At 38.3% G+C, this 24,989-nt stretch overlaps 2 protein-coding genes across 2 annotated transcripts; one reads left to right on the forward strand and one right to left on the reverse strand.

The window, feature by feature from the left end:
* Window positions 1–2,004: 2,004 nt before the first annotated feature.
* Window positions 2,005–4,110, reverse strand: LOC145876232 (uncharacterized). The gene is made up of 2 exons (XM_082972020.1): window positions 4,101–4,110; window positions 2,005–2,909 (listed from the first exon to the last, which is right to left on the reverse strand). The coding sequence occupies exons 1-2, from the start codon at window positions 4,108–4,110 to the stop codon at window positions 2,191–2,193; spliced, it is 729 nt and encodes a 242-aa protein (XP_082828146.1). The 3' UTR covers window positions 2,005–2,190.
* Window positions 4,111–20,996: 16,886 nt separating this feature from the next.
* LOC145876233 (uncharacterized) lies at window positions 20,997–23,947 on the forward strand. The gene is made up of 2 exons (XM_082972021.1): window positions 20,997–21,009; window positions 22,032–23,947. The coding sequence occupies exons 1-2, from the start codon at window positions 20,997–20,999 to the stop codon at window positions 23,075–23,077; spliced, it is 1,059 nt and encodes a 352-aa protein (XP_082828147.1). The 3' UTR covers window positions 23,078–23,947.
* Window positions 23,948–24,989: the final 1,042 nt, after the last annotated feature.

Consider the following 24,989-nt stretch of genomic DNA (forward strand, 5'->3'; position numbering starts at 1 on the left):
CTGGCCATGCTGGCAGGGTCTGAATCAAACCCAATGTCCAGTAGGATTGATCTGTTTGATCCAATTGTTTGTTTCAGTTTCCAGTAGTTGAATCCTTTAACATATTGTTGATTTCAACATTTTTCATTTTCTATAAATGCACTGGGTTGGTTGAAAAGTGATACTAAACTTACATACCAGCACTATTTTGACATAGTGGAAGATATACTGAATTTATACTGTTTTTCATACTAAGATGGACCAAGATACGTGATGCTTTTGCACATATTTGTTCATTAGTTTTGCAAAAGTCTGCTGATTGTCAGTCATTGGGTTCATTAGTTTTATATGTTCAAATCAAGCTTTATTTATACAGCACATTTCAGACATGGATGAAACACAATGGCTTCACAGGGAAAAGAAAACAAAAAAACAATGAAAATAAACAGCAATATTTACCATAAACATAAGAGGATAAAAAAAAATGAAGAATAACAACTGAAAGACTAATGAGCATTCTAAGGAAAATTAATTGATTACAATATTAACAATTGGATGTTATATTCAACCATAACGAGATGGACAAGCCAGCACAGGTGTAACACATACTGACTAACGAGGTGACACCAATCAGTGCGTCCTACGTGCTAACGAGCTGTACGTGCTAACGAGCTGTACGTGCTAACGAGCTAGACGGGCTAACGAGCTAGACGTGCTAACGAGCTAGACGTGCTAACGAGCTGTACGTGCTAACGAGCTAGACGGGCTAACGAGCTAGACGGGCTAACGAGCTAGACGTGCTAACGAGCTAGACGTGCTAACGAGCTAGACGTGCTAACGAGCTGTACGTGCTAACGAGCTAGACGTGCTAACGAGCTAGACGTCTTAAAGTCCAACCTCAAAACATAAATGGAAAAACCAAAGCCTGTAACACCTTCCACCTTAAGACAAAAAATATATCCTATATTTTTGATGGACAAGTTTGCTCACCACCAACAGAAAACAACTTACATTTCATATTAAAATCAACAAAAATGCTTCCCTTCTACAATATAAACATGGTGTCTACTGGATGTCAACAAGTAAAAACAAGAAAAAAACACGTATTCCTAAATAATAATATACAATAGTATTATTTTTTTCTCCTTTTTCTTTCTATAGAATCCTAAATCCCACTAGCTTCTAGAACACTCGTCTTCCTAAAACTCACTAGCTTCTAGAACACTCGTCTTCCTAAATCCCACTAGCTTCTAGAACTCTCGTCTTCCTAAAACTCACTAGCTTCTAGAACTCTCCTCTTCCTAAATCCCACTAGCTTCTAGAACTCTCCTCTTCCTAAAACTCACTAGCTTCTAGAACTCTCGTCTTTCTAAAACTCACTAGCTTCTAGAACTCTCATCCCCTTGGAACGAGCCCAAACAAAACTCATCTCCAATACGGAAAAACGTGCAGTCAAAATAAATTGTGATCCATGGCAACGGACTGGCTAAACGCAAAACACAAAACTTTTTAACTGCCCACCCTTGAGACAATCAGCAACCAAGTTGTCCTCACCACAGACATGTCTGATTTCAAGAGGAAACTCCTGCAATATCCATAGTAACTTTCCACCTCATTGCAGAGCTTCTCTCTCTTTTCAGTGTTCACTAGATAGGCATGTTGTTGGATCGGGGCCCAGTCCCCAATGTCATGCTCTAGTACACTTGGGTTGGCACATCTGAGAATTAACCCTGATATTCTAAAAGCAGGGCAACAGTGATGCATTTACATTTAGGGGTCGCTGAACAAAGGAACACAACACTTATTTGTCATCACTCATCGATATCATGTTGAAATCAATTGTGCGAGAGGAGGGAGATGAGGTTGCACGTCCTGTTAAAACTAACAGCTCAAAAACCACATGGAATATGGGAATAATGTGTACATCCCTGGTTAGAGTACAATTTGTAGAAAACAGCTAGCTACATTTTGAAGTGTTGCATTGTGATTCCAGTGGGTCACCAACGTGGTAAGTGTAACAACTCTTTTTTTGTTAGTCACTTTTTGTTAAATCACATAAATAGTAACTCTTCCATTTCAGAGCCTGGATTTTTCCCCCTGAGGCTAAAATCAATTGAACAACAAACGTTTAGGGTTCTACATTCTGACGTTATTAAAATACTCCTACTACAATGTTAAAACATTCTACATTGTGACATTATTTCACTGATATCATGAAACAACTCCTTCATGTAGTTTCTGATGTTTGATCAGAGATCTTTTATCAGAGTATCTCTTCCCACACTGATCACAGCTATAAGGTTTCTGTCCTGTGTGTGTTCTCTGGTGTTTAGTTAGACAGCTAGATGTAGTAAAACTCTTCCCACACTGATCACAGCTATAAGGTTTCTCTCCTGTGTGTGCCCTCTGGTGTGCCGTCAGACAGCCAAACGTACTAAAACTCTTTACACATTGATCACAGACATAAGGTTTCTCTCCTGTGTGTGTCCGCTGGTGTACTATCAGGCTGTTTAGCTGAGTAAAACTCTTCCCACATTGATTACAGCTATATGGTTTCTCTCCTGTGTGTGTTCTCTTGTGTATAGTTAGATAGCTAGATGTCGTAAAACTCTTCCCACATTGATTACAGCCATAAGGTTTCTCTCCTGTGTGTGTCCGCTGGTGTACTATCAGGCTGTTTAGCTGAGTAAAACCCTTCCCACATTGATCACAGCCAAAAGGTTTCTCTCCAGTGTGTGTTCTTTGATGTATTTTAAGGCCTAGTGAAGAGTTGAATCTTTTCCCACAGTCAGAGCAGCAGTGAGATTTCTCTCCTGTGTGAACTCGCTGGTGTTTCTTGAGGAGTTCTGATCTGGAGAGACTCTTCTCTGCCTCGTCAGCATCATGATGTTGTTGAGGATCCCCAGGATCCCAATAGTCCCGTCTCTCTCCTGTGAGAACAAAGTCAGGCAGATGGTTAAAGGTCCACAACAGCAGAAATCCACTGTTTATTTGAGGTAAAAGGTGATGCCCAGAGCATACCCATGAAGTTGTACAACAATTGACGTCTGTTCAAATATTTGACAATTAAGACAGTCAACTTAGCAACAATCATATTTTGTCTTGTTTTCACATTAGTAGAAACTAGAAAAGTTTTTAAAGTTGTTGAAACCCTAAGCAGTGTGCCAGATGACTTTTGGTCTCCAATATTGGCCCCTTTCTGTGTTTGCTAAAATTGCGACACGAGGTCAATGCGCACACAAAAATGATTGCAGAAACACTTCCCTGCTAATGAGGAAACCACTAGTTATGGATGTAGTATATCTGGTAATGAGGAAACCACTAGTTATGGATGTAGTATATCTGGTAATGAGGAAACCACTAGTTATGGATGTAGTATATCTGGTAATGAGGAAACCACTAGTTATGGATGTAGTATATCTGGTAATGAGGAAACCACTAGTTATGGATGTAGTATATCTGGTAATGAGGAAACCACTAGTTATGGATGTAGTATATCTGGTAATGAGGAAACCACTAGTTATGGATGTAGTATATCTGGTAATGAGGAAACCACTAGTTATGGATGTAGTATATCTGCCTGGAGCAAAAAATGGTGACCGAAGATTTTCGTTTTCACAATGCATTCTGAATATTACAGCGCACCATCAGTGCAAGTTCATAAGTGCTTCTCAAGGAAACTCACATTAAGCTCTGTGTCTATTCACTAATTCACCACCGTGGGGGAAAACTCAGGGGAGTTCTCATAGGCTGACATGCAAAAACAGCCTCCCTTTACAGGTTGCTTATGAGTGCATTTCACACTACATATGGATTATAATTGTAAGGCTCGCTTGAATCACCTGCTTAATACGATTGTGTTATTGTCGCAAATCAACTGCTTTATACTTTAAAAAAACACTTCAACCAGTAAAATGCTCTTTGGCTAGCTTTGCCATCAGCCTGGCAATGAGGGTTTGTACACTAAGTGTTTAACAAATTGGCCCATAACTTCACCTAACAACAACATAGACCAACTGTAAGACCCATAACTTCACCTAACAATAACACAGACCTACTGTAGGACCCATAACTTCACCTAACAACAACATAGACCTACTGTCGGACCCATAGACTATCACCTAACAACATATTTCAGGTGAGACCTAGGAAACTATACATGTCTTTGTCATGACATTTCATAACCTGATCACCAGATAATTTTGTGAATAATCCCACTAGGCTACTCTGTAATGTGTTGTCATTCTAAATGTCCTGAATAAAGGAAAATAGCTCTGTGTGTTGTACAATAGCCTATCCATCAAGGAACAGTTCTCTACACATTATGAGCTAAGTATCTCTGTGTCCAAACAGACTAACAAGACCCTACTGTAAATCAAGCAGACAATAACACTTTATAAACATAAATTTGTTAGGGATGTTGGATCCAACATGGAGAACGGCATAACTGTCTTTACCAGAGTAATGAATGAAGAAGCACTTTGGTTGTTGTTGCATGTCCTGATGTTTGTCATGTGACTGTCATTCAGAAAATGATTTCCTGGATCAGCTGATGATAGTTGAACATGTGACTGTAACTAAACAGCTACAGTATTAAGTATTATGTGTAATTATTGAAGAACGACATTAATGACAGTATCTATTTGGGTGTTGTCAATAAAGTTAAGGTGACTCTCGGTTAGAACCATTGGATTTAGTAAACTGAAATGATTTAGGATTTCTGTGCCCATAAAAACTGTTTTGCCAGCGTAACATAAGGAGACACTAAATGTTACGTAGGTAGAGAGCATTTCAGAGATCTGAATACAAAAAAAACGTCCTAACAGGACAATAACCTAAACCACAAGGCCAAATCTACACTGGAGGAGCTTACCAAGATGACATTGAATGTTCCTGAGTGGCCTAGTTACAGTTTGGACTTAAATCATCTTGAAAGTCAATGCAAGACTTGAAAACGGCTTTCTAGCAATGATCAACAACCAACTTGACAGAACAGGAAGGATTTTAAAAAGAATAATGAATATTCACATGAAGATCAGTCTCCTATTGGATGACATCACGACTTCCCATAAAGCCAACTCCTTGAAGGCCTTACTATGACATCACTCACTCCTTCTAGTTTGCAGTTGTTAAAAAAACACTATTTTGCTCAAAACATTTATTTGTTTCCCATTAGTGTGTTTATACTTTACTGTATATCACTTTTCGACAGGAAAAGTGAACAATTCATACAGTACAAAAACATATTTGAGTGTAGAATGCCCTTTTAAAAATCAAACATTAGTTCAACATCTGTAGAGTTTGTGTCCCTGTTTTATTAGATAGTACTCATTGTATTTACTGGTGTTAATCAGATCTCCAGTCTTCTCTTCTTCGTCCTCCTCTAATGTGACAGTAATCTCCCCCTCTTCATCCTTCATTCCAAAAACGTCTTCATCTTCTTTCACTTCATCCTCCACTCCAAAAACGGCATCCTCGTCTTTCACTCTGAAAGCGTCTTTCTCTTCTTCTTTCACGGTAACAGCCTCACCTTCTACTTGTCTTTCTACTTGTCTTTGTAATGTGACATCCTCCTCTTCCTCTTTCACGACAACGTTCAGCCCCAGAGCTTCTTTCTCCGTCCAACAGACCTCTTCTTTAGCAGGAGGAGAGTAACTTAGTGAGCGCATGGTCGGGGATGTTAGCTAGCTAGGCTAATGCTAACTTAACCAGCCAGAGAGTTGACTTACAACGTAAATATTAAATTAAATGGGGTAGCTAGTTGTTTACACATAAGTATGTTTAAATCACAGTGGCAATTAAACCACGAAATTGTCCAAACAGCTTGAATGTTCAGACTTTGTCGCCTAGCGAGCTACCGAGGTGGCTGCAGTTGTTGAAGAAGCGTTCCGTCCACTAGATTATACGTCACACTAGAAACATCGCCTGAAAGACACATATCGCCATCTGCTGTCTGGAGGGAGGAAACGCAGTTGAGGAGGGAAAACTATTTTTATTCTTCATTGAATTATAATATTATAAAGCAGTTTAGGGAAACGTTTTGTTCTCTCCATTAAATATGAATATTATATCAACACGTACAAAGAGCAACAAGTGTTGTTTGATTAGTTCAGATTTTTTTATGAGAATTTAAAACAAACTCTACATCTACTCCACATCTGTATTTCTGATTCAGTCAAATAACTAGATATCAAAATAAGCACCTAGTTATTGATACCCTTGATAAAGATGAGCTAAAATTACTGTATGAAATAAATAAATTAACTTTACCCACTACTAGGATATTTTAGCCCAAAACCTGGTTACCTCTCTGCTAGGAGGCTGAAACTTGGCCATAAGAGGATCTTCCAGCAAGACACATCAACATCCACAAAGAAATGGTTAATTGGGCACAAAATCAACATTTTTAATGGCCATCTCAGTCTTCGGACTTGAACTCCATTGAAAACCTGTGGTTTGAATTGAACAGGGCAGTCCATAAGACAGACTAAATAAATCAAGGACATGGAGAGATTCTGTATGGAGGAATGGTCTAAGGTCCCACCCAATGTGTTCTCTAATCTCATAAAACATTTCAGTGTCGTTATCCTCCCAAGGGGAGGGTGCTGGAGTATTGAAAACATGGGTGGCAATAATTCAGACCCCTACATTTTGAGAATTACATGTTAAACTAAATCTCTTTCTCTGAGCAATTGTATTAGTATAAAATAATATAATTTCCCTTTATTTTTTGGTGTAACAATACATCATGTAGATGTATATAATTAACATTCTAGGTCTATACTGCTCCTACAAGGTGTAACAATACATCATGCAGATGTATATAATGAACAGACTAGGTCTATACTGCTCCTACATGGTGTAACAATACATCATGTAGATATATATAATGAACAGACTAGGTCTATACTGCTCCTACGTGGTGTAACAATACATCATGTAGATATATATAATGAACAGACCTAGGTCTATACTGCTCCTACATGGTGTAACAATACATCATGTAGATGTATATAATGAACAGACTAGGTCTATACTGCTCCTACATGGTGTAACAATACATCATGTAGATGTATATAATGAACAGACTAGGTCTATACTGCTCCTACATGGTGTAACAATACATCATGTAGATGTATATAATGAACAGACTAGGTCTATACTGCTCCTACATGGTGTAACAATACATCATGTAGATGTATATAATGAACAGACTAGGTCTATACTACTCCTACATGGTGTAACAATACATCATGTAGATGTATATAATGAACAGACTAGGTCTATACTGCTCCTACGTGGTGTAACAATACATCATGTAGATGTATATAATGAACAGACTAGGTCTATACTGCTGCTACATGGTGTAACAATACATCATGTAGATGTATATAATGAACAGACTAGGTCTATACTGCTCCTACATGGTGTAACAATACATCATGTAGATGTATATAATGAACAGACTAGGTCTATACTGCTCCTACATGGACTAACAATACATCATGTAGATGTATATAATGAACAGACTAGGTCTATACTGCTCCTACATGGTGGAACAATACATCATGTAGATGTATATAATGAACAGACTAGGTCTATACTGCTGCTACATGGTGTAACAATACATCATGTAGATGTATATAATGAACAGACTAGGTCTATACTGCTCCTACATGGTGTAACAATACATCATGTAGATGTATATAATGAACAGACTAGGTCTATACTGCTCCTACATGGTGTAACAATACATCATGTAGATGTATATAATGAACAGACTAGGTCTATACTGCTCCTACATGGTGTAACAATACATCATGTAGATATATATAATGAACAGACTAGGTCTATACTGCTCCTACATGGTGTAACAATACATCATGTAGATGTATATAATGAACAGACTAGGTCTATACTGCTCCTACATGGTGTAACAATACATAATCTAGATGTATATAATGAACAGACTAGGTCTATACTGCTCCTACATGGTGTAACAATACATCATGTAGATGTATATAATGAACAGACTAGGTCTATACTGCTGCTACATGGTGTAACAATACATCATGTAGATGTATATAATGAACAGACTAGGTCTATACTGCTCCTACATGGTGTAACAATACATCATGTAGATGTATATAATGAACAGACTAGGTCTATACTGCTCCTACGTGGTGTAACAATACATCATGTAGATGTATATAATGAACAGACTAGGTCTATACTGCTCCTACATGGTGTAACAATACATCATGTAGATGTATATAATGAACAGACTAGGTCTATACTGCTGCTACATGGTGTAACAATACATCATGTAGATGTATATAATGAACAGACTAGGTCTATACTGCTCCTACATGGACTAACAATACATCATGTAGATGTATATAATGAACAGACTAGGTCTATACTGCTCCTACATGGTGTAACAATACATCATGTAGATGTATATAATGAACAGACTAGGTCTATACTGCTCCTACATGGTGTAACAATACATCATGTAGATGTATATAATGAACAGACTAGGTCTATACTGCTGCTACATGGTGTAACAATACATCATCATGTAGATGTATATAATGAACAGACTAGGTCTATACTGCTGCTACATGGTGTAACAATACATCATGTAGATGTATATAATGAACAGACTAGGTCTATACTGCTGCTACATGGTGTAACAATACATCATGTAGATGTATATAATGAACAGACTAGGTCTATACTGCTCCTACATGGTGTAACAATACATCATGTAGATGTATATAATGAACAGACTAGGTCTATACTGCTCCTACATGGTGTAACAATACATCATGTAGATATATATAATGAACCGACTAGGTCTATACTGCTCCTACATGGTGTAACAATACATCATGTAGATGTATATAATGAACAGACTAGGTCTATACTGCTCCTATATGGTGTAACAATACATCATGTAGATGTATATAATGAACAGACTAGGTCTATACATGGTGTAACAATACATCATGTAGATGTATATAATGAACAGACTAGGTCTATACTGCTGCTACATGGTGTAACAATACATCATCATGTAGATGTATATAATGAACAGACTAGGTCTATACTGCTGCTACATGGTGTAACAATACATCATGTAGATGTATATAATGAACAGACTAGGTCTATACTGCTGCTACATGGTGTAACAATACATCATGTAGATGTATATAATGAACAGACTAGGTCTATACTGCTCCTACATGGTGTAACAATACATCATGTAGATGTATATAATGAACAGACTAGGTCTATACTGCTCCTACATGGTGTAACAATACATCATGTAGATATATATAATGAACCGACTAGGTCTATACTGCTCCTACATGGTGTAACAATACATCATGTAGATGTATATAATGAACAGACTAGGTCTATACTGCTCCTATATGGTGTAACAATACATCATGTAGATGTATATAATGAACAGACTAGGTCTATACATGGTGTAACAATACATCATGTAGATGTATATAATGAACAGACTAGGTCTATACATGGTGTAACAATACATCATGTAGATGTATATAATGAACAGACTAGGTCTATACTGCTCCTACATGGTGTAACAATACATCATGTAGATGTATATAATGAACAGACTAGGTCTATACTGCTCCTACATGGTGTAACAATACATCATGTAGATGTATATAATGAACAGACTAGGTCTATACTGCTCCTACATGGTGTAACAATACATCATGTAGATGTATATAATGAACAGACTAGGTCTATACTGCTCCTACATGGACTAACAATACATCATGTAGATGTATATAATGAACAGACTAGGTCTATACTGCTCCTACATGGTGTAACAATACATCATGTAGATGTATATAATGAACAGACTAGGTCTATACTGCTCCTACATGGTGTAACAATACATCATGTAGATGTATATAATGAACAGACTAGGTCTATACTGCTCCTACATGGTGTAACAATACATCATGTAGATGTATATAATGAACAGACTAGGTCTATACATGGTGTAACAATACATCATGTAGATGTATATAATGAACAGACTAGGTCTATACATGGTGTAACAATACATCATGTAGATGTATATAATGAACAGACTAGGTCTATACTGCTCCTACATGGTGTAACAATACATCATGTAGATGTATATAATGAACAGACTAGGTCTATACTGCTCCTACATGGTGTAACAATACATCATGTAGATGTATATAATGAACAGACTAGGTCTATACTGCTCCTACATGGTGTAACAATACATCATGTAGATGTATATAATGAACAGACTAGGTCTATACTGCTCCTACATGGACTAACAATACATCATGTAGATGTATATAATGAACAGACTAGGTCTATACTGCTCCTACATGGTGTAACAATACATCATGTAGATGTATATAATGAACAGACTAGGTCTATACTGCTCCTACATGGTGTAACAATACATCATGTAGATGTATATAATGAACAGACTAGGTCTATACTGCTCCTACATGGTGTAACAATACATCATGTAGATGTATATAATGAACAGACTAGGTCTATACTGCTCCTACGTGGTGTAACAATACATCATGTAGATGTATATAATGAACAGACTAGGTCTATACTGCTCCTACATGGTGTAACAATACATCATGTAGATGTATATAATGAACAGACTAGGTCTATACTGCTGCTACATGGTGTAACAATACATCATGTAGATGTATATAATGAACAGACTAGGTCTATACTGCTCCTACATGGTGTAACAATACATCATGTAGATGTATATAATGAACAGACTAGGTCTATACTGCTCCTACATGGACTAACAATACATCATGTAGATATATATAATGAACAGACTAGGTCTATACTGCTCCTACATGGACTAACAATACATCATGTAGATGTATATAATGAACAGACTAGGTCTATACTGCTCCTACATGGTGTAACAATACATCATGTAGATGTATATAATGAACAGACTAGGTCTATACTGCTCCTACATGGTGTAACAATACATCATGTAGCTGTATATAATGAACAGACTAGGTCTATACTGCTCCTATATGGTGTAACAATACATCATGTAGATGTATATAATGAACAGACTAGGTCTATACTGCTCCTACGTGGTGTAACAATACATCATGTAGATGTATATAATGAACAGACTAGGTCTATACTGCTGCTACATGGTGTAACAATACATCATGTAGATGTATATAATGAACAGACTAGGTCTATACTGCTCCTACATGGTGTAACAATACATCATGTAGATGTATATAATGAACAGACTAGGTCTATACTGCTGCTACATGGTGTAACAATACATCATGTAGATGTATATAATGAACAGACTAGGTCTATACTGATCCTACATGGTGTAACAATACATCATGTAGATGTATATAATGAACAGACTAGGTCTATACTGCTCCTACATGGTGTAACAATACATCATGTAGATGTATATAATGAACAGACTAGGTCTATACTGCTGCTACATGGTGTAACAATACATCATGTAGATGTATATAATGAACAGACTAGGTCTATACTGCTCCTACATGGTGTAACAATACATCATGTAGATGTATATAATGAACAGACTAGGTCTATACTGCTCCTACATGGTGTAACAATACATCATGTAGATGTATATAATGAACAGACTAGGTCTATACTGCTCCTACATGGTGTAACAATACATCATGTAGATGTATATAATGAACAGACTAGGTCTATACTGCTCCTACATGGTGTAACAATACATCATGTAGATGTATATAATGAACAGACTAGGTCTATACTGCTGCTACATGGTGTAACAATACATCATGTAGATGTATATAATGAACAGACTAGGTCTATACTGCTCCTACATGGTGTAACAATACATCATGTAGATGTATATAATGAACAGACTAGGTCTATACTGCTCCTACATGGTGTAACAATACATCATGTAGATGTATACAATGAACAGACGAGGTCTATACTGCTCCTACATGGTGTAACAATACATCATGTAGATGTATATAATGAACAGACTAGGTCTATACTGCTCCTACACGGTGTAACAATACATCATGTAGATGTATATAATGAACAGACTAGGTCTATACTGCTCCTACATGGTGGAACAATACATCATGTAGATGTATATAATGAACAGACTAGGTCTATACTGCTCCTACATGGTGTAACAATACATCATGTAGATGTATATAATGAACAGACTAGGTCTATACTGCTCCTACATGGTGTAACAATACATCATGTAGATGTATATAATGAACAGACTAGGTCTATACTGCTCCTACGTGGTGTAACAATACATCATGTAGATGTATATAATGAACAGACTAGGTCTATACTGCTCCTACATGGTGTAACAATACATCATGTAGATGTATATAATGAACAGACTAGGTCTATACTGCTCCTACATGGTGTAACAATACATCATGTAGATGTATATAATGAACAGACTAGGTCTATACTGCTCCTACATGGTGTAACAATACATCATGTAGATGTATATAATGAACAGACTAGGTCTATACTGCTCCTACATGGTGTAACAATACATCATGTAGATGTATATAATGAACAGACTAGGTCTATACTGCTCCTACGTGGTGTAACAATACATCATGTAGATGTATATAATGAACAGACTAGGTCTATACTGCTCCTACATGGTGTAACAATACATCATGTAGATGTATATAATGAACAGACTAGGTCTATACTGCTCCTACGTGGTGTAACAATACATCATGTAGATGTATATAATGAACAGACTAGGTCTATACTGCTCCTACATGGTGTAACAATACATCATGTAGATGTATATAATGAACAGACTAGGTCTATACTGCTCCTACATGGTGTAACAATACATCATGTAGATGTATACTACCGTTCAAAAGTTTGGGGTCACTTAGAAATGTCCTTGTTTTTGAAAGATTTTTTTTGTTTTGTAAACAGTGTGCTGGCTTTCTTGTTCTTTAATAACAAAGCTTTTGTAAACAGTGTTTGTTGCATGCAGCAATTCAACCATGAAGGCCTTATTCATGAAGTCTCTGAACAGTTGATGTTGAGATGTGTCTGTTACTTGAACTCTGTGAAGCATTTATTTGGGCTGCAATCTGAGGTGCAGTTAACTCTAATGAACGTATCTTCTGCAGCAGAGGGAACTCTGGGTCTTCCTTTCCTGTGGCGGTCCTCATGAGAGCAACCCATACCTTGTCACAACACAACTGATTGGCTCAAATGCATTAAGATGGAAAGAAATTCCACAATTAACATTTAACAAGGCACACCTGTTAATTGAAATGAATTCCAGGTGACCACCTCATGAAGCTGGTTGAGAGAATGTCAAGAGTGTGCAAAGCTGTCATCAAGGCAAAGGGTGACTGCTTTGAAGAATCTCAAATATAAAATATATTTTGATTTGATTAACCCTTTTTTGGTTACTACATGATTCCATATGTGTTACTTCATAGTTTTGATGTCTTCACTAATACTCTACAATGTACAGAATAGTAAAAATAAAAACCCTTGAATGAGTAGGTGTGTCCAAACCCTTGAATGGTACTGTATGTAAATGTGATATTTCAGTTGTTGTTTTTGTTACATTTGAAACATTTATAAAAAACTGTTTTTGCTTTGTCATTATGGGGTATTGTGATGTCATTCTGGGGTATTGTGTGTAGATTGAAGGGAAAATATTGATTTAATCTATTTTAGAATAACGTAACAAAATGTGTAAAAAGTGAAGGGGTCTGAATACTTTCTGAATGCACTGTATATATAGGGGCAGTACTTAGTGACATCACTTCCTGAAACCGGACGTACAAATATATAACATAGTTTCACAATATCAACATTCAATGTATCAAAATATATGACCAAGCTGGAAGTGTAAACACCAGCCCAGCCACAATCCTAGAGGTTCACTGATGATCAACCTCCTCCTTCACATCTGACTCCTGATGATCAACCTCCTCCTTCACATCTGACTCCTGATGATCAACCTCCTCCTTCACATCTGACTCCTGATGATCAACCTCCTCCTTCACATCTGAGTCCTGATGATCAACCTCCTCCTTCACATCTGAGTCCTGATGATCAACCTCCTCCTTCACATCTGACTCCTGATGATCAACCTCCCCCTTCACATCAGACTCCTGATGATCAACCTCCTCCTTCACATCTGAGTCCTGATGATCAACCTCCTCCTTCACATCTGACTCCTGATGATCAACCTCCTCCTTCACATCTGAGTCCTGATGATCAACCTCCTCCTTCACATCAGACTCCTGATGATCAACCTCCTCCTTCACATCTGAGTCCTGATGATCAACCTCCTCCTTCACATCTGACTCCTGATGATCAACCTCCTCCTTCACATCTGACTCCTGATGATCAACCTCCTCCTTCACATCTGACTCCTGATGATCAACCTCCTCCTTCACATCTGACTCCTGATGATCAACCTCCTCCTTCACATCTGACTCCTGATGATCAACCTCCTCCTTCACATCTGACTCCTGATGATCAACCTCCCCTTTCACATCTGACTCCTGATGATCAACCTCCTCCTTCACATCTGAGTCCTGATGATCAACCTCCTCCTTCACATCTGACTCCTGATGATCAACCTCCTCCTTCACATCTGACTCCTGATGATCAACCTCCTCCTTCACATCTGAGTCCTGATGATCAACCTCCTCCTTCACATCTGACTCCTGATGATCAACCTCCTCCTTCACATCTGAGTCCTGATGATCAACCTCCTCCTTCACATCTGATTCCTGATGATCAACCTCCTCCTTCACATCTGACTCCTGATGATCAACCTCCTCCTTCACATCTGTCTCGTGATGATCAACCTCCTCCTTCACATCTGACTCCTGATGATCAACCTCCTCCTTCACATCTGACCAGCTATCTATTTATCACTGTAAAAAACAAACTCCAAATGTAGAACAGCCATGGAGGAGGGTGAAAGGATAGCAGCCCCAACTGTCAGTGAGAGAGGAGGCTATTCTGGATAGGGCAGGTACTTTTGTGTAGTTCCTGTCCCTAGAAGTGAGGACGGAGATAATAGTAACAAAATATTCAGTGTGGTGTAATCTGACTATAATGAAGTCTGTTTCTTGTGAGGTTTTCTGTCCTCAGATAAAGAGCTCTATGAAAGCCAGTCTACATATGAAGAGGTCCCAATGAAGAGCAGTGGTTCTCAGTCCTGGGGACTCAAAGAGGGGCACATTTTGGTTTTTGACTTCACACTGCACAGCTGATTCAAATGATCAACTCATCATCAAGCTTCAAGTGGTATTTATGTATTCATTTGTGATGCTGTCCTTGATATGATCCTGTTATTGTCACATGCTACACATGTACATATGTGTGCTCATGCATTTATCAATCCAATGTTATCATGATTTGTTATCAGGGATATTATACTTTAGTAATCCACAATGACCTGGTGATGTAACAGTCTAGTAATTACATTGTCTTCCATATTCCTACAGATACCTTGTAACTGGAGATTCCTTCAAAATGATTGCCTACAGTTAACGTGTAGGACACTGCAAGGTTGGGTGACCAAGGACCAGGAGGGGATCTGCAGCTCGCCGCCGTGTGCCAGAGGAGGACTCTGCTGCTCTGCAGGATGTTTCAAGGATGGGGTCCAACAACGCAGCAAGAGAGGCAATCCGTGTGCAGGAGATCTTCACCTCCTACTTCTTCAAAGAGGGTGCTGTTCCCTGACAACACCATAGACGTCACTATGCACAACCAAAGGCTCTTTTAAGAGCCATTCACATTGCAATAAGAGTATTCTTCCATTTACTGAGCTATGTCAACTGCAGTTATTCAATTCACAGTTTCTCTCCCTTTGATTTCTACTTCTCAGGCGAGGGTGCTGTTTAGGTAAGGGTGTGATGTCTGTGCAAAAACAAAACAGGCTATTTTAAATCACCCATATTGAAAAAATGTAGAACAATTAGACACCCTATAACCCACACCTACACACACATGTATCAATCTGATTGATGGATTGTGTTGTGCAGTAAGCAGGTTCAGGTGTAAAACTGTGGCTCCTTCCACCTTCAAAGAATAGGCAAGAGGGCCAACCATGGAGAATAGTAAGACACTTCATTATTTCTATAACTACACTATATTGTTTGTCCTCATGTGTCCATTCATGTTTTTCAGCATAAAGTACTCTGCAACCACTTAGTGTGGTGTGGACACCAGGTGAGGCCACACACAGATTCCTGTTGAACACTGTCGCTTTAACTACCTTATTTTCTCAATAACAGTCTCTCTCCTTCACTTCATCCCTCTCTCCTCTTCTCCCTAAATCCTCTAGGTTATATCAGCTGTGTCGGTGAACTCCTCCTGCATCTGAACTGGCTACATAGAGGGCACAGCATGATCAGAGGTGAGAGGTCACTTGGTCAGGTCAACAGGAAGTATTATTAAAGAGATGCTTTACATTGAAATACGGACAGAGATGCAGTAGTCCCAGAGTTAATGATCCCAGGTCAGTTTATATTATACAGGAAGTATTATTAAAGAGATGCTTTACATTGAATTACAGATAGAGATGCAGTAGTCCCAGAGTTAATGATCCCAGGTCAGTTTATATTATACAGGAAGTATTATTAAAGAGATGCTTTACATTGAAATACAGATAGATGCAGTAGTCCCAGAGTTAATGATCCCAGGTCAGTTTATATTATACAGGAAGTATTATTAAAGAGATGCTTTACATTGAAATACAGATAGAGATGCAGTAGTCCCAGAGTTAATGATCCAAGGTCAGTTTTACATTTCACCTCCTGATTGATGACTAACAATGTTAGAATAAAATATAAAAACACAAGGTTTAAACATGCTCTCTCTCTCGTCTGTAGGTATGTTTTGATGTGAGAGGATGCCAACCCCCAGTCCCATCATCACCACCTCACCTGCTTTTAAGAACCTTTGGGTCGACTAGAGACACTATTATGTAATTGTGATGAACTGAGAGAATATTTATGTAGCACTGTGATTCATTAATCATGTGCTGCCTTCCCTGCTCCTATGTGCTTACCTCTTTCCCTTTCTGTCTTTTACACCTCTCTCACCACCTCCTCTTTCTTCCTCTGTTTTTATAATGCACAACAGATGTGCATTGAAGTACAGATTGAACTTGTATTTATAACATAACTGCTTTCTTCTGCTTTAACTGCTTGCTTCTGGAAAATGTCAAGTCCAAGATGGACAAAGGGGGCGTTGTCGGGGCTGTGTTTCTGGACCTAAGGAAGGCTTTCGATACTGTTAACCATGAGATTCTCATCACAAAATTGTCCAAGTTCAACTTTTCCCCCGATGCCTTGAGATGGATGAAATCATACCTGTTACATCCTCAGAAAGCATGAGCTCCTGAGTTGGGAAGATCTTGTGCAATACACCGACGCATGTCTTGTATTCAAGATCTTAAATGGCCTGGCTCCCCCTCCACTCAGTATTTTTGTTAAACAGAAAACCCAAACATATGGCAGCAGATCCACAAGGTCTGCCATGAGAGGTGACTGTATAGTTCCCTTAAGGAAAAGCACCTTTAGTAAATCTGCTTTCTCTGTGAGAGCGTCCCATGTCTGGAATACACTGCCATCAGACACACATAACTGCACCACATATCACACTTTCACAAATTGCATGAAGACATGGCTAAAGGTCAATCAGACTTGTGAACATAATCCCTAGCTGTGTATTACCACTTTCCATGTTGTCTGGAGCTTGTGAGGTGTGGAAACACTTTGTTGCTTTTATAGATTTTGTCTTGTTGCTTTTTGTTCTATGTTGCTCTGTCTGTATGCTACATCTATGTTACTCTGTCTGTATGCTACATCTTGCTTGTCCTATGTTGCTCTGTGTATGCTACATCTTGCTTGTCCTATGTTGCTCTGTCTGTATGCTACATCTTGCTTGTCCTATGTTGCTCTGTCTTTATGCTATGTCTTGCTTGTCCTATGTTGCTCTGTGTGTGCTCACTGTTCAATGATTGTCTATGTTGTAATTGTTTTTAATAACCTGCCCAGGGACTAGAAGTTTAAGATGCGATGGAACGGTTGACGAAAAAAAAAAAAGTCACAGAAAAAATATATTGACTAATATTGATTTATTTAGGGGGGGGGGGGGGGCTAATGAATATTTTAGGACCAGCGATGTTCCTTATTCCTACCCTTTAACTTTTTGTCTGACAAAATAAACATTTTACTCAACTGCGTTACCCACTCCAGTCAGCAGATGGCGGTCTGGGAATTTAAGGTAATGCTGTTGGTGTGACGTATAATCTAGTGGACGGAACTCTTCTTTCAACAGAAGCAACAGTTCGTCAGACTCCACGGTAGCTTGCTAGACAAAATAGCCGAACCGATAAAGATCTTTAGACCGTTAGTGTATATTAGCCACTGTGTTTAAAAACCCACTTCTGTGGTCTAGTTAGTTATCCGATTTAATTTCATATTTACGGTGTTGTTGTTATTATTCAGCTAGCGGGCTGGTTAAGTTAGCATTAGCCTAGCTAGCTAACATCTCCGACCATGCGGTCACTGAGCTACTCTCCTGCTAAAGAAGAGAATATCACAGTAAAACAAGAAGTAGAGGGTGAGGCCGTTACTGTGAAAGAAGAAAAAGACGCATTCAGAGTGAAAGAGGAGGAGGATGTTACAGTAAAAGAAGAGGAGGATGCAGTTTATGGAGTGAAAGAGGAAGAGGGGGAGATGACTGTTACATCGATAGAGGAGGAAACTGGACATCTGGGCCCGGTTTCCCAAACGCATCTTAAGGCGTCCAATGGTTCTAACGGTGAACTTAGCCATAAGATGGTTTTGAGAAACCGTTCCCTGATTAACACTAGTAAGTACTGTCTTAAAAACAGAGGCACAAACTCTGCAGTTGTTGAACTGATGTGTGGTGTTAAAGCGGAAATATGCAATAGCTACATCCATATTGTGACTTTTAAATTATTAATTTATAGCCATTGATTGTTGAAGAATATAACACATGCCTCATGAGCTTAGTTCAACTGTTGTACCCCATCAGAACCCCCAAAGAAACTTTTTTTACTCCAATGTTTAGAAATGTAAACCAACACTGTATAGCCTCAACATAGTTAAAACTATAATGTTGATATCATGGATGGTCAGTCCTTGCATCCATAGGTCAGTCTATGAATTTGAAAGTAGTTACATTTCTCCAACCCCATAATCATCTTATAACCAAAACAGTGGTGGAATGACAGATTTGTTGTTGTATGAACTGCAAATTGCAGGGTTGTGTGAGTTATTTCAACAGTAACAAAATGGCTGCCCAGAGGCTTGGTTTGGTAAACAGCTGAGGGATGGGGGAAGGAGGAGTGTAACCACTCAAATTTATTCATCCAGGATGTCATAATGATAGTTTAACCAGGTTTCTAGGATATATAGTATATTCTAGAATTCATCCATGATGTCATAATGATAGTTTAACCAGGTTTCTAGGCTATATAGTATATTCTGGAATTCATCCATGATGTCATAATGATAGTTTAACCAGGTTTCTAGGCTATATAGTATATTCTAGAATTCATCCATGATGTCACAATGATAGTTTAACCAGGTTTCTAGGCTATATAGTATATTCTAGAATTCATCCATGATGTCATAATGATAGTTTAACCAGGTTTCTAGGCTATATAGTATATTCTAGAATTCATCCATGAGGTCATAATGATAGTTTAACCAGGTTTCTAGGCTATATAGTATATTCTGGAATTCATCCATGATGTCATAATGATAGTTTAACCAGGTTTCTAGGCTATATAGTATATTATATAACTGCCAGTGTAGATTTCCTTTGGAGGCAAATTATTAGAGCTGTTGATAAGTCGTTTGTATAATATTCAGCCAATCGTTTTTCATGTCATTACATTAAAGGCAAGACATACCTAGATTCAATTACATTCATGAATTGGTTTGAAACCTTTGTTTTAAACCCTTCTCAAAATTGGTGCCTTGCCGGATTTGTAAAAAATGGTTTGTCATGAAACTCTATTTTTTAAATGTATTTAAATGTAACCTTTATTTAACTATACAAGTCAGTTAACCTCTATGGACTAACATTAGATTATGTCAGCAGAGTACCCAGCCAGAAATAATCAGACACCCATTTTTCAAGCTAGCATATAATGTCACATAAACCCAAACCACAGCTAAATGCAGCACTAACCTTTGATGATCTTCATCAGATGACACCCCTAGGACATTATGTTATACAATACATGCATGTTTTGTTCAATCAAGTTCATATTTATATATCAAAAACCAGCTTTTTACATTAGCATGTGACGTTCAGAACTAGCATAACCCCCGCAAACTTCCGGTGAATTTACTAAATTACTCACGATAAACGTTCACAAAAAACATAATTATTTTAATAATTATAGATACAGAACTCCTCTATGCACTCGCTATGTCCGATTTTAAAATAGCTTTTCGGTGAAAGCACATTTTGCAATATTCTGAGTACATAGCCCGGCCATCACAGGCTAGCTATTTTGACACCCAGCAAGTTTAGCACTCACCAAAGTCAGATTTACTATAAGAAAAATGTTATTACCTTTGCTGTTCTTCGTCAGAATGCACTCCCAGGACTTCTTCTTCAATAACAAATGTTGGTTTGGTTCAAAATAATCCATAGTTATATCCAAATAGCGGCGTTTTGTTCGTGCGTTCAAGACACTATCTGAAAGGTAAATAAGGGTCACGCGCCCGACGCGTTTCGTGACAAAAAAATTCTAAATATTCCATTACCGTACTTCGAAGCATGTCAACCGCTGTTTAAAATCAATTTTTATGCGATTTTTCTCGTAAAAAAGCGATAATATTCTGACCGGGAAACCCTGTATACGCTCAAAGAGAGAGAAAGTAAAAATGGAGTTGGCCCGTGCACGCCCCTCCATTCTCATTGTTCTCAGATCGACCACTTACTGAAGGCGCTAATGTGTTTCAGCCTGGGGCTCCAAAGCCAAGATTCAAATTTCTGGCGCCTTCTGAGAGCCTATGGGAGCGTTAGAAAATGTCACGTCATGCCAGAGATCCCCTGTTTTGGTTAGAGATGATCAAAGAAGGCCATGAAATGGTCAGAGAGAGCGCTTCCTGTTTGAAATCTTCTCAGGTTTTGGCCTGCCAAATGAGTTCTGTTATACTCACAGACACCATTCAAACAGTTTTAGAAACTTTGGAGTGTTTTCTATCCAAAGCTAATAATTATATGCATGTTCTAGTTTCTGGGCAGGAGTAATAATCAGATTAAATTGGGTACGTTTTTTATCCGGCCGTGCAAATACTGCCCCCTATCCCCAACAGGTTAACAACACCCAAATGGATAACGCTGTTCTTAATACTGTAGCAAACATTATATTAAGCAGGACATTCAAGCGAGCCTTACAATTCTAATCCAAAGTAGTGTGAAATGAACTCATTAGCAACCTGGAAATGGAGGTTACTCCCCTGAGTCTCCCCCATTCACATTCAGAATACATTGTGAAAAACTAAAATCTTTGCTCTAATCAGATATAGTACATCCATAACTATCGGTTTCCTCATTAGCAGGGAGGAGTTTCTACAATCAAATTGCATGTGCATCGCCCTCATGCCACAATTTTAGGAAACACAGAAAGGGCCCTACATTGGAGACCAATTAGTCATCTGGCACACTGCTTAAGAGTTTCAACAACATGAATAACTTATCTCTAGCCTACAATCATCGATGTTACTACTAATGTGAAAACAAGACAAATATGACTGTTCTTGCTCATTTTAAGACAATTGTCAAGTAATTTTAACATTCATTACAGACGTCAATTGTTGTACAACATCATGGCAACGCTGTTGGCATCACCTTTTACAGTGGATTTCTGCTGTTGTGGGCCTTTAATCATCTGTCTGACTTTGTTGTTCACACAGGAGAGAGACGTGACTATCGTGGATCCTCTGGGGAGCCTCAACAACCTCTTGATGCTGAAGAGGCAGAGAAGAGTCTCTCCAGATCAGAACACCTCAAGAAACACCTGCAGAGACCCACAGGGAAGAGAACTCACCGCTACTCTGACTGTGGGAAGAGATTCACCTCATCAACAGGCATTCAAATTCATCAGAGAACACACACAGGAGAGAAACCTTACGGCTGTGATCAATGTGGGAAGAGTTTTGGTAAATCTAGCCATCTTATTGTACACCAAAGAACACACACAGGAGAGAAATCTTATAGCTGTGATCAATGTGGGAAGAGTTATAATTCATCTAGCAATCTTATTGTACACCAAAGAACACACACAGGAGAGAAATCTTATAGCTGTGGTCAATGTGGGAAGAGTTTTACTCAGTCAAGCAACCTGATATCACACCAGAGAACACACACAGGAGAGAAACCTTATAGCTGTGGTCAATGTGGGAAGAGTTTTACTCAGTCAAGCAACCTGATATCACACCAGAGAACACACACTGGAGAGAAACCTTTTATCTGTGGTCAATGTGGTAAGAGTTTTACTACATCTGGCTCTCTGACTGAACACCAGAGAACACACACAGGAGAGAATCCTTGCTGTAATCAATGTGGGAAGAGTTTTACTACATCTAGCTATCTATCAATACACCAGAGAACACACACAGGAGAGAAACCTTGCTGTAATCAATGTGGGAAGAGTTTTTCTACATCTGGCTATCTATCAATACACCAGAGAACACACACAGGAGAGAAACCTTGCTGTAATCAATGTGGGAAGAGTTTTTCTACATCTGGCTATCTATCAATACACCAGAGAACACACACAGGAGAGAAACCTTGCTGTAATCAATGTGGGAAGAGTTTTACTACATCTGGCTCTCTGACTCGACACCAGAGAACACACACAGGAGAGAAACTTTATAGCTGTGATCTATGTTGGAAGAGATACTCTGATAAAAGATCTCTGATCAAACATCAGAAAATACATGAAGGAATTGTTTCATGATATCAATGAAAAAATGTCAATGTTTTTAACATTGTAGTAGGAGTATTTTTTGGAATTTCACAATTTAGAACCCTAAACGTTTGCCCCATTCAATTGATTTCAGCGTGATATGGATATTAGCCTTGGGAAAAATCCAGGCTCTGAATTGAAAGAGTACTTACCATGTTGGTGACCCACTTGAATCAAAATGCATCACTTCAAAATGTAGCTAGCTGTTTTCTACAAATTGTCCTCTAACCTGGGATGTACACATTATTCCCAGATTCCGTGTGCTTTTTGAGCTGTTCATTTTACCAGGTTGATGATTTTAGCATGATATCGATGAGTTATGACAAATAAGTGTTGTGTTCCTTTGTTTAGTGACCCCTACATTTAAATGCATCACTCCAAAATGTAGCTGACTGTCTTCTGCAGGTTGTCCTCTAATCAGTGAGGAAAAATATATCTCCCATTTCCATGTGTTTTTTTTAGTTGTGCCAAAAACGCTGTTGTTTTGACAAGTAGCAATAAATCAATGATAACGATTAGGGGGGAAATCAGGTTGTACGTGATGTTGAAACTAACATAACTAAAAAACAAAGGAACACAACACTTATTTGTCATCACTCATCGATATCGTTTTCAATTTATCACAAACTGTTTCTGCATTTGGACTATTGATTTGGACACGTTAAAACTGTGACATTGGGGATATCCCACCTAGCAAAATGTAATTGAAACTAAGACTATGCCCGACGTACAATATAAGTTTGTTTTTAGTTGAAAAGAAAACTATTTAATTTCAATGTACTTGCAGCTTATACACATGGACGTCTATAATACGTTTTATTAACAATCCTAATAAATTGAGTGCTCCAGTCAACACCTTTAGTTGCTCCACCTTGTGGGTTTTTCTTTTGTTTGTCTCTTCTTGGGCAGATTTAGTGGGTCTCATGGTGGGTGTCTTTTAGGTCCCAGTTCTTGTTACTAGTCAACTTCCAGTGGACACTGTGAGCAAAACTACATGATTATGTTATAATACTTTTATTGCATCAAATGGTTGTTTTATGCAACAGAATAGAGGGTTCTTATAACTATTGTGTCTGTGTTCTACTGAGGATGGGCCTCTGGGAGAAAACACTGACAGGAGATTTACAATGTCTTTTGGGTGATAAAACCTAGAGACTGCATTCCAGAGCATGAGTTAATGTTTCTGTTCTATATGGTACCAGGGAGAGATGACCTCAGGGCCAGACCCTGGTCTCTACACAAAGAGTACTGTTTTTACAGCAGATACTGTCTGCTGAGAATTATAAGTATCTTTCATACAAATCTTAACCTTGTGACCCGTTCTATACATCTGTTGTTGGTCATGTAGGTTGAAAGGGCTATAAAAGACCTTTGTACTTTTGTCCCCTGGGTCCACCAGCCATCATTATTGTAGGGCACTCAATTGATTCACTTTATATGTGTACGTTATATTGACCTGCTCCCTTATAAGTGAATAAAGATTTAGTTTAAGAATAACTCTGACTTGTGATAAGTTTGTCTCTCCTCAATTGATATTAAAGAAAATAACAACCACATTTGGGGATGTGAATCTTGACTTGGTGACCGCTCCTGGTGACCTGGGTAAATGATGCACGAGGGATCTCAGGGAGACCACACTGCGGGAACGGGGCAAATGGACCCACCTTTGTTCTGAGAGGCAGCCAGCCGAGTGGATACCACATCTCAAATGTAGTTTTAAGAAAGAGGTGAGCGAAACAGGCAAAGTGGAGTTTTTAGAAAAGAGTGTGTATTCCTGTGTGGAGGTGTAAACAGGGCCCAGTCAGTAGGCTCTGAGGCTGTCAGCTATCTATGAACTGGATGAAAACTAGAATCTGTGTTTACTAGTTAAGACCATTTATGGTATAGTATGGTGCACCTGTAA

The sequence above is a fragment of the Salmo salar genome, unplaced genomic scaffold, assembly GCF_965601325.2.
Source record: "Salmo salar unplaced genomic scaffold, fSalSal1 ptg000519l, whole genome shotgun sequence".
NCBI lineage: Eukaryota > Metazoa > Chordata > Actinopteri > Salmoniformes > Salmonidae > Salmo > Salmo salar.